The sequence below is a fragment of the Oncorhynchus masou genome, chromosome 2, assembly GCF_036934945.1.
Source record: "Oncorhynchus masou masou isolate Uvic2021 chromosome 2, UVic_Omas_1.1, whole genome shotgun sequence".
Taxonomy (NCBI): Eukaryota; Metazoa; Chordata; class Actinopteri; order Salmoniformes; family Salmonidae; genus Oncorhynchus; species Oncorhynchus masou.
Genome location: NC_088213.1, coordinates 48,810,794 through 48,823,066, shown reverse-complemented (window position 1 = coordinate 48,823,066; position 12,273 = coordinate 48,810,794). Strand labels below are relative to the sequence as shown.

Genomic DNA, 12,273 nt, shown 5'->3' with positions numbered 1-12,273 from the left:
GGACAGCCTATGCTCCAAGATCATAAGACTTGGAAGTACAACACACCTTCAATCAAAACAAATCCATACACAATCAGGTTGTACTGTAACATCCTTTCATACATTTTTGAAAAATTATTAGTTGTTAGTTACAAACACAATCAATAGATTTGATTTACTTTCTTCACTGCCCAGCCAAACCTCTTTTTTTTCTCCCCTCACATCTTATGTTGGTCTCTCACTCACTTTCTCTCCTCTTTCTCTTTCACTGCGCAGTGTATGGAGGTAGCGCCACGGTTGAGTTTGGCCCAGTGTGAGCATTTTGTGTGCACATGGCAGCCATATGTAGACATTTCTATAGCACTGCAGAAGCCAACAGAGACCTGAATTCCACTGCATCTATCCTATTGCCATCAGCACTCATTTCAAATGTCACTCGCGTTGTCCCCAAAAAACCTTACACTTTGGCTCTTTTGTCAGGAATCTCAAGAGGCATTTCACCTAACCACACTGGCATCACAACAAACCAGCACACCACAGACAAGCATACACATACGCAATGCGAGCACGCACACTTACACACCCCCCCCCCCCACAGCATTTACAGAATTACGGAGAGAGCCCATTTTCAATTATCCTAATGTGAGAGCAATTCTGTTTTGATGATTAAATGTTATTACCCAAGATGGAATTGCCAGAAAAACAAGAAATGTACTGTCACCACTCCACCCAGAGTCAAATTTTCACACGTGGCATATAAATCATTGGCGTGTGCGTGCTGTGAAAACGACACTGGGAAGAAACCATTTAAGTCAATTAATGGAAGCTAAACATTCTGTATCAGGAAATGCTGTGGCCTGCCCTAAATGGCTATTGTGATGAGTGGTATCCATTAACTTCTCTGATGTGGTCTCCATTATACTTATCCAAATCAATTGCAATTGTTCCCAGGTTCCTTTGGATTTGTTTGAGAGTTCGCAAACGGCACGGAAGGATCTCGAGAGGTTAGACCGAGAATGTTGTATAGAACCAAGAGGCACAAAGCCCAATATGCTGTGGTCTTGACGTGAGAATGACATCAGTTAGCGAAATATGACACAAAGTCCTATGCCTGTACTTCATGGTATCTGTGGACCAATCGGTGATGGTGTATGAAGATCAACATGGTTGAATCAATAAATGAATTTCTTGCAGTGTTTTACTCAGCTGGCACTACAAAATGTTGAGTGGCATGAGTGTACATATCCGAAAGGACTTAAGGCAATATGACACCGACTTTCAGTATCTCTAATAAAACAGGTGTTGGCCCCACTTTATATCGATAGTCCCATATCTGTTGACAAGCAACTGCTTGCCATGGTTACAGTTAGGTTTAGAATACGGGTTAAGATAAGGTTTAAGTTTAGGATAAGTGTTAAGGTTAGGGCTAGGGTTATAGGATAGTTAGTTGAAATGTTGTTGACAGTTACTGAACATCTAAAAATGATCTATTTGGGACTATCCAAATAAAGTGTTACTGGGGTGCCAAAACATAACACGTTGGGTCTTAACTTGGCATAATTACTTCCCACTGTAAAAACAACTCTATTTTAGAACTAAATATATATAGTGACATCTCTGGGAGACACCATTTGTGGAGTTCCAGGCCCCCTGAAAAACATACAGAGATGGTTTGCTCCACTGTTTGGCCCAGATATGTCACTCCTACTCCAGATTCCACCAAAGCTTAGTTCTCTTTGTGAAAAAAGGAGCTGCATTTCATAATAATAATCCCTCACTCCCGGTGACATGGAAACACACTCAGTTATGTTTTTCATTACATTTTCCCCCACTACTTTCTCCCTACTGTGTTGTGCTAAACTTCAGCTCAACATGACCTCAGTTTTGGTGTAAAGTCCTACAGCCAGATGTTCAGATGACCAGATATCCAATTGACTAGATGTCTGGTGAACAAGTAAAAAATGTCAGCAATTTGATTGCAGGATCAAACCAAGTATCCAGATAACTATACCAGTAGGTAAGACCATTTAAGCAGATGCCCATACAGACGACCTGTCAACCAGTTGGCCATACATCAAGACCAGTTGAGCTAACCATTTGTCTACAAATTGGTTGACTCAAAATTTGATTGACAAGACCATTCAGTGATTCGATGTGAAACCAAGACCAAAAAAAGATTAACGGATTTTCACGCAAATTTAATCCATAGAATGGTCCTTTGGAGGAAGGATTGTTGACGTATACTTAAAAAATATATAAACGCAACATGTAAAGTGCTGGTCACATGTTTCATGAGCTGAAATAAAAGATTCCCGAAATTCTCCATACGCACAAAAAACATCGCTCTCAAATTTGCTGCACAAATTTGTTTTCATCCCTGATAGTGAGCATTTCTCCTTTGCCAAGATAATCCATCCATCCACCTGACAGGTGTGGAATATCAACACTGATTAAACAGCATGATCATTACACAGGTGAACATTGTGATGGGGACAATAAAAGGCCATTCTAAAATGTGCAGTTTTGTCACACAACACAATGCCACACGTGTCAAGTTGAGGGAGCATGCAATTAGCATGCTGAATGCAGGACTGTTGGCAGATAATTAAATGTTAATTTCTCTACCATAAGCCACCTCCAACATTGTTTTAGAGAATTTGTCAGTACGTCCAACCAGCCTCACAACCGCAGACCATGTGTAATCACACCAAACCAGGACCTCTATATCCAGCTTCTCCACCTGCTGGACTGCCTGAGACCAGCCACCCGGACAGCTGATGAAACTGAGGAGTATTTCTATCTGTCATAAAGCCCTTTTGTGGGGAAAAACTAATGTTGATTGGCTGGGCCTGGATCCCCAGTGGGTGGGATCCAATTACAATCTTGTCCCATCGCTGCAACTCCCCAACGGGGAGGCGAAAGTCGAGAGGCGAAAGTCGAGTCATGGGTTCTCCAAAACATGACCCGCCAAACCATGCTTCTTTTTTTTTCTTGAAACACCGTACATCAAGCGACCTGGTCAGCGTGCACTGCGCCCAGCCCGCCACAGGAGTCGTTAGTGCGCAATGAGACAAGGATATCCCTGCCGGCCAAACCCTCCCTAACCCGGACGATGCTAGGCCAATTGTGCGCCACCCCATGGGCCTCCCGGTCACGGCCGGCTGCGACAGAGCCTGGGCTCTATCCCAGAATCTCTGGTGGCACAGCTAGCACTGTGAGGCAGTGCCTTAGACCACTGCGCCACCCGGGAGCCCCAAACCACGCTTCTTAACACCTGCCCGCTTAACCCGGAAGCCACCATTACCATTCAACTGACGACTGAAGTCAGGCTGCAGGGGCCCGGCCACCACAAGGAGTCGCTAGAGCGCGATGAGTGCCACCGGCCAAACCCTCCTCTAACCCGGACGATGCTGGGCGAATTGGGCGCCACCCTTCGGGATTCCCGGTCACGGCCAGTTGTGGGATCGAACCCAGGGCTGTAGTGACGCAGCGGTCTAAGGCAATGCATAACAGTGCTAGAGGCATTACTACAGACCCTGGTTCGATTCCAGGCTGTATCACAACCGGCTGTGATTGGGAATCCCATAGGGCAGCACACAATTGGCCCAGCATCATCCGGCTTAGGGTTTGGCCGGGGTAGGCCATCATTGTAAATAAGAATTTGTTCTTAACTGACTTGCCTAGTTAAATAAAAAATAAATAAATATTTTAAAAGATGGCTGGAATGGTAGGAAAGTTTGCATGCTTCATCCCATTTCTCCCATCCTCTGATTTCTCCCTCCACAAGCCTCCACTGGTGTATATACTGTAGTATAGGCTTGCACAACGCTCTTCCTGGAGCCCTAGGATTTCAGGCCAACCCAAATTTTTTAGCACATCTGATTCTACTTATCAGCTGCTCACCAAGACCTTGATCACGTTCCCCTGCTCAGACGTTGCATGCATCAACCAAATGGTTGTATGTCATCAGCTGTGCAGTCGGCCACCAGATTGCTATAATATATGATGTGGTTAGTTGATTCGTATAATAGCTGGAACAGAATACCTGGAAAGGAGTCAAACGTGTTTGATACCGTTCCATTTATTCCATTCCAGGCATTACAATGAGCCCGTCCTCTGATATCTTCTCCCAACAGCGGCCACTGTATGTAAAATACCTATCCAGGCCTTGTAAGATCTGGTATGCGTCAGCAACGTCTGAGCAGGGAAACACAACCTTTAACTAACTGAATCAGGTATGTTAGGTTAGGGTTGGACTCCGGAAGAGGGTTGGGCAGCCCTGCTGTTGTTGATGATGGAAATATGTTTTTCTCCCCAACTCACCACCAGTTCAGAGAAACGTGCGTGTAGTTCCTCGGCCGGGGGCATGGGGGCACTGAACTCCAGCAACTGCAGGGGCACGCTGTCCTTCAGGTTGATCTCCAGGGGCTCGCTGCTGCCAAAGCAGCACAGGAACCCCAGGGCGGGGCGCGTCCGCTTCCGCGGGGGCATCGTGGACCACTGGAGAGTAGGGGACGAGAGGGGTAGGGGGGGGGGGTAAAGGGGTGGTGAGGCTGCTATCTAGGGGGCATGATCTGAAAGACAAGAAAGAAAGAGGGGTAAGGCTAGAATTAGGGCTAAACAACCCAAGAGGGTAGCTTGTCATGGCAACATTGTGTGTTGCATCGTTGTTGAGAACTTCACAGCCTGAAATATGCAAAGATATAGTCTTGTACAATCACAGAAACTCCTAAGGAGTAAAAAAAAAGGCATAATATTATATGGATACTGTGATTCAATATTACAGCCTCATCTGCAATCATGTTGATAGCCATATCCTCTTCCCTGACTCGCCTTTTATATTTTCTTTCCAATTTGTTGTACTGGTATATAATGGGACACCAGGTTTGCCAGATCTTCCCCTAACAATATTCCTAGGTAAGCAGGTTACAGTAAGTTGCCATAAACACGTGAATGAAGGGCCAGCGAGAAAGTAAAAAAGTGAAGAAGGCTTCCCTTCCAGAAAACCCTCTCACTGAGCCAAGAATACTGATGCGTTTCCTTCTATAAAACCACACTGAACCCCTCATCCATGTCCACTCAAGGGGCCAGACTATTTTCCCCACCTTCTCGCTCTATCCATCCCTCCATGTCGCGCAGGGGGTATAAGGGAAGGGATGGGCCACAGCTGCCTAAGATGCGGTCTGCAGGGACCGGCACCCATCTCATCTCTGTGCATTCGCACAGGCCCCGTCTGGCCTTCTTCGACCACCTACAACGAGGCCTCTGTCTGTGTGGAGCGAGGGCGCAGGCAGTGGCACTAAAAGCTGGCTGTACCATATTTGCTCCTTCACTCAAGCAGCACAAAAAAAGATGGGGATGGGGGAGGACAAGACGGGTAAAGGACTCTGTTTGCGCAGCAATGGGCTGGCTATACTCAGTGACAGATTCCAAAATAAGGGCTGATTTTTCAATGAGACTAGGCGACGGGAGGACTTCCGAGCTGCAGAAATTAGAAAAGGATATAGGTGGTCGGTTGCGTATGAATGCTTACTCCCATACCGGTGTTGTACATGTAGGCACAGATGTATTTATAATCATTCACAAAGCATAATAATCTATAAGCATTTGTAAGACAACATTGGCCCACTATTCCTGTTACTTTTAACCAGAGGCCGAGTCTCATGCATCTCTTGCAGGTTCCCTAAGATTTTTCTCAACGTAGGAGTGAGTTTCCAGTGCACTCTCTAAAAATATATGTTGCCAACGCACTGTAAATTCTTTATGAATATGCTCCTTTCTCAGAGTCTGAGGGGGAAAAAAGCTAAAAAAAAAAACTTGGTTCCTCTAGTTCTTTCTCTTATTTGTTTTTCAACCTCCGACACCTGCTCTCTCTTTATAAGCAAATTAAGAAACATTACAATAGTTACTGAAACAGAAGCATGTTATATAGGTGGTCAGGCACTCAGGAAGAATCAAATGTTTTCCATAGAGTCCATGCAAATGATATGGTAATCAACAGAATGTAGTTTGCCGATGAGAAATAACAGACTTGCTCTGACCCTCCTAAGTAAAACAAAATATTTGTGTGTGTATGTGTGGCTGTGGTCAATGTGTCTTTGTAGGTTTGCAAGCCAGTATATCAATGTATACTGGTTTATACATTATACAGTATGTGCAAGTTTGACATTGCATCTGTGTGTTTGTGGATGTGTGTGTGTGTGTGTGTGTGTGTGTGTGTGTGTGTGTGTGTGTGTGTGTGTGTGTGGTGTGTGGTGTGTGTGTGTACAGGCACAAACACTTGGGCACACACACACACGGGTACAGACCAAAAAACAGACAAACAAGACAAGCCGTAAACATTCGCAGGGGAGGTGTGACATTCCAACGCTATCAATGAACCCATGGAAAACGCCTGGTAGTAGTATTGGGCTAGCGATGTCACTCGGGTGATTTTTGACTTAAACTTTGAAATCAATGGTCTTTTAACTAACCATACAACTCTAAGCACAAGGACTACTTTTAACCATTTACACTGAACATGTTACAAAAACACATTTACTGAAAGAACTGTGCAGATGGAAGGTTTAGTAACAGAATTTCTATAAAATCTTTTTTTTGTGTCCACATTTTCTTAAAACTCAGCCGTGACATGACACAATGACTGGTTATTGTGTGAAGGGGATTTACACATGGTAACGGAATTGCTGTAATGGAATTTCATCATGGGTTCCTGATCTGTACTACACAGAAATGTATAATTATGGATATGAATATAATTCTCTTCATGGTGATGCATCCTAAAATAGGTACACAAAGATATATATATGCAATATCCTCCTTTGCATTTTGAGGTATTATCCTGCACACTAGCTATTATTTTAATGAGCTCTGCCCCCAAACAAGACCAAAATTGGTTCGTCCGGACCTGACCAAATCTGAACCAATCATAGACGTCTATAGTACAGTACAGCACAGTAGAATTCAGTATAGTTCAGTAGAGTGTTGTTCATTACAGTACAGTTCACTACAATACAATACATTAGTGTACTCAACTCTAGTCTGCTCTACTGTGTACTGAACTATATTTTACTGTACTGAACTATAATCTACATTTCTTTACCATAATCTACTGTGCTGTACTGTCCAAACTTGTGAACCCAACTGTGGTTTGTGACTACTATGATTTCCCATTGTAGCCAATTCAACTGCAGAAATTCCGTTACCAATTTTGCTGGAAATTCCGTTACCGATTTGGTAACGAAATTTTGAGTTTGAATAACTGAATAATTAATAAAACAAATTACATCAGTAAAAACACTATAATGAATTGGTCGGTCTACCTTTACGTGTTACTTCTGTGAACTTATATGTTAAAGATATGTGGGGTTTTGGTAAGAGAATGTCAAGGAACAAGGCAATGTTTTTTAAACTTACAGAAGGCAGAAACATTTATCAAAAACAAAATATAAGTGTAGATATTAGTTGGCATGGGACTAAGAGCCCTTTTCTATCTGTTTGACCAGAAATCAAAGCCTATGCATATTCCTAATTTTAGAATAGATAATGGTTGAAAAATGTATTACTATGCCATTAATTTCTCAAAAATAGACTTAGCTTTCATTTGACATGCTTTTATGAACTTCACATGTTCATGCTCATGGGTCCTTTTACATAGAAATGACCATATATTGTTAGCCTTGCCAGCCTCTTCCGTCAATCTGCAAGCTTATCTGTCTGTCAATGGGGAGGGTCTTAACCTGTTACATCTATGGGGGCGCTATTTCATTATTGGATGAAAAAACATGCCCGTTTTAAGCTCAATAATTGTCACAAAAAGATGCTCGACTATGCATATAATTGACAGCTTTGGAAAGAGGACACTGACGTTTCCAAAACTGCAAAGATATTGTCTGTGAGTGCCCCAGAACTGATGCTTCAGGCGAAACCAAGATGAAACTTCAACCAGGAAATGAGCAGGATTTTTGAGGCTCTGTTTTTCATTCCTCCTATATGGCTGTGAATGCGCAAGGAATGAGCCTGCCCGATCTATGGTTTCCCCAAGGTGTCTGCAGCATTGTGACATATTTGTAGGCATATCATTGGAAGATTGACCATAAGGGACTACATTTTCTAGGTGTCCGCCCGGTGTCCTCCGTCGAAATTGGTGCGTCATCTTCAACTGCACGTCTTTTTCCAAGCGATTCACCGTAGAAAGTAGACTACCACGAACGATATATCAATGAAGAGATATGTGAAAAACACATTGAGGATTGATTCTAAACAGCGTTTGCCGTGTTTCAGTCGATATTATGGAGTTAATTTGGAAAACAGTTCGCCATTTTGATGACTGAATTTTTGTTTTTTTTTGGTACCCAAACGTGATGTACAAAACGGAGCGATTTCTCCTACACAAAGAATTTTAGAGGAAAAAATGAACATTTGCTATGTAACTGAGAGTCTCCTCATTGAAAACATCCGAAGTTCTTCAAAGGTGAATGATTTTATTTGAATGATTTTTTTGTTTTTGTGAAAATGTTGCTGGCTGAATTCTAGGCTTATAGCTATGCTAGCTATCAATACTCTTACACAAATGCTTGTTTAGCTATGGTTGAAAAGCATATTTTGAAAATCTGAGATGACAGTGTTGTTAACAAAAGTCTAAGCTTGAGAGCAAATATATTTATTTCATTTCATTTGCAATTTTCATGAATAGTTAATGTTGCGTTATGCTAATGAGCCTGAGGCTATAAATAGGATCCCGGATCCGGGATTGCTCGACGCAAGAAGTTAAAAGGGGCAATTTGGGACAGCTTAGAAATGCCTCATGAGTTTAATTCAATGGTCAGACTTTATCAGAACCCAGAATATCTTGTTTTACTCTGTTTTTGTAAATGAAAACTATAGCTTTAAAGCATGGTTAAAACTATAATTTTGTTCTCCTGGATGGTCAGTCCTTGCATCCATTGCTGGTTTCTCAATTTGAGAGTGGTTACATTTCTCCAATCGCATCCATCAGCTGTTCAACCAAAATTCCCCGGCTGGTCATGTAATACTTCCCACTGGAGACCGGAAGTCCTGCATCTCGCCGTCCCCCTGCTCCCATTTGCCACTCTCCCCCGGTTTTCAACTGTCTAAATTAAGTGAAAATGTCACAAAAATGTTGACACAAATCCCATAAAGCAGGACTTAATACACTGACCAGATGTGACCATACATCACACGTCAACTGCCACCAGACTCGTTCATCTGCAGGCCAGGGTAGCATTTTCTGTCAACTAAACTGAGCTGGAACATGCAAAAAACATCCCTTCTCTATCCCTGTGATGAATAACGATGAGTGTCCTTGAGATCTCTCCAAGCTGTGCGTGCGTGTGTCTGTGCAAGTATGTGCAGGTGCATGTGTCATGAATGAGTATGAAAGAAGAAATTATAAGCATATGAGTGTGTGTGTGCAGTGTGTGTGTGCGGTGTGGTTACATGAAAGAGTTTATGAAAGCAGAAAAAGTGTGTGTCCATGTGTGAGCACATGTGTGTTGAGAATGTACACTGAGTATATAAAACATTTAAGAACACCTGCTCTTTCCATGACATAGACTGATCTAGTGAATCCAGGTGAAAGCTATGAACCCTTACTGATGACACTTGTTAAATCCAATTCAACGGGTGAGATGAAGGGGAGGAGACAGGTCAAAGAAGGATTTTAAGCTTTTAGACAATTGAGACATGAATTGTGTGGCGTTCAGAGGGTGAATGGGCAAGACAAAATATCTAAGTACCTTTGAATGGGGTATGGTAGTTTTATTTTAATTCACCTTTATTTAACCAGGTAGGCTAGTTGAGAACAAGTTCTCATTTACAACTGTGACCTGGCCAAGAATAAAGCAAAGCAGCTCGACACATACAACAACACAGAGTTACAGGTAAGATAAGGGAGGTTAGACAATAAATAGGCCATGGTAGTGAAGTAATTACAATATACCAATTAAACACTGGAGTGATTGATGTGCAGAAGATGAATGTGCAGGTAGAAATACTGGGGTGCATAAATAAATAAATGCAGTATAGGGATGAGGTAGTTTGATGGGCTATATTACAGATGGGCTATGTACATGTGCAGTGATCAGTGAGTTGCTCTGACAGCTGGTCTCCAACTTCAGTGATTTTTGCAGTTCGTTCTAGTCATTGGCAGCAGAGAACTGTAAGGAAAGGCGGCCAAAGTAGGAATTGGCTTTGGAGGTGACTAGTGAGATATACCTGCTGGAGCGCGTGCTACGGGTGGGTGCTGCTATGGTGACCAGTGAGCTGAGATAAGACGGGGATTTACCTAGCAGAGACTTGAAGATAACCTGGTGCCAGTGGGTTTGGCCACGAGTATGAAGCGAGGACCAGCCAGCGAGAGCGTACAGGTCGCAATGGTGGGTGGTATATGGGGCTTTGGTGACAAAACGGATGGCACTGTGATAGACTGCATCCAATTTGTTGAGTAGAGTGTTGGAGACTATTTTGTAATTGACATCGCCAAAGTCGAGAATCGGTAGGATGGTCAGTTTTACAAGGGTATGTTTGGCAGCATGAGTGAAGGATGCTTTGAATCGAAAAAGCCGATTCTAGATTTACATTTGGATTGGAGATGCTTAATGTGAGGGAGGGAGAGTTTACAGTCAGACCAGACACCTAGGTATTTGCAGTTGTCCACATATATTAGTTGTCCACACATGTAGTTGTCCACATAATAGGTGCCAGATGCACCGGTTTGTGTCAAGAACTGCAACGCTGCTGAGTTTTATACGCTCAACAGTTTCCTGTCTGTAACAAGATGGGTCCACCACCCAAAGGACATCCAGCCAACTTGACAACGGTGGGAAGCAATGGAGTCAACATGGGTCAGCATCCCTGTGGAACGCTGTCGACACCTTGTAGGGTCGCGGCAAATTAAGTCTGTTCTGAGGGCAAACGGGATGGGGGTGTGCAACTCAATATTAGGATAGTGTTCCTAATGTTTGGTATACTCAGTGTATAAGCATAAGAGTGTGAGTGTGTGTATTTGCATGAACAAGTGTATGAAAGCAGAAAGTATGTGTGCATATGGGTGTGTGAGTGTAAGCACATGATCAAGCGTATGAAAGGAGAAATTATAAGCACATGAGTGTGTGTATACTATATCTCCAGCCTCCTAGAGAGGACCACGTGTGGCCAGTCTTCACTCAGCAACAGTCCCCCTGGCTCTCTTCCAACCATGCCCAGGAAAAGTAGGCCAAGACATCCACTCACATACACTTGTACGCTCTTTCCTCAGGTGTGTGTGTGTGTGTGTGTGTGTGCGCGCGAATGATTGAGTGAGTGAGTGAGTGAGTAGGTAGGGGGATAGAGATGATAGAGAGTTAGAGATGTAGAGAAAGAGAGAGAGTGTCTTGTGTTTATTTCCCCAATAGCTGCTCATCCTTCTATATGATCAGTTTCTGCTTCCAAATAATTCACTCTTTAATTTTCTGTTTCATCTCTCTTCCTCCTCTCCCTTCCCTCCTCCTTCTACTGTTACATCTTTCTTTAGGGGTTAGAATTGTAACTCCCCCGCCATTATCCTCTTCTAACAATAACTTGTGTATTTTTTTGACCTCCCTTCTCTTTCTTGTATTGTCGGATTTGTCTGTTTCCCCATTTCAGGCACTCTCTCTGTCTCTTCTTCGCATTCTCTGTCAGTCTTCCCTCAACTTATTCTTCTTCAAATACTGTAATTTATTGACATACTACTCTTATTTTCCTCTCACTGATCTTAACCTTTGGCAATCCCACTTCTCTCTCTACATCTCCTTTTGCTTTTTTTTACCATTTCCTTTTTGTTTCTGCCTTTCGCAGTCATTCCTTTCCATTCCTCTTCTCTGGTTTCTCATCTCATCTCGCTCTCCGTCCCCCTCCCCCTCCCATTTTGTGTCAGTGAGCTGTCAATCCACCTAGGCTCACACACTCCACATTACTACAACTCCACATCAAGCCAACTCTCAGTCAAAATACACCTAGATTCCAGGTTTACAAAAACAAAACCAACCTCATTGAAAAGCCTGCCTTAGTATCATCCGCACTGATGCTGTTCATCAACACACAATCTACACCGTTGGCTCAGTAAGCTAAAGGGAGGATCTTGAGAACCGGCCGCCTTTCCGTCATCATGTGCTCCAGGTAGAAATCGCATGAAACCATCTCGCTCACATTCTGTTTCACTGACAAGTGTAGTAAAAGGAAGTGTGAATACAGCAGTCAGTCTGCTTGACCATACTACCAAAAATGATAAACTGACCCTAGAGCAGGGTCTGT

General features: G+C 43.0%; 1 protein-coding gene across 1 annotated transcript in view; it reads right to left on the bottom strand.

Annotated features, from left to right (window-relative positions):
• daam2 (dishevelled associated activator of morphogenesis 2) overlaps window positions 1–12,273 on the bottom strand; it is a 223,168-nt gene that overhangs the window by 125,691 nt on the left and 85,204 nt on the right. The window contains 1 exon segment of the mRNA XM_064925631.1: window positions 4,303–4,553. Within this exon segment, the coding sequence (XP_064781703.1) occupies window positions 4,303–4,470 (168 nt within the window). The 5' untranslated portion in view covers window positions 4,471–4,553.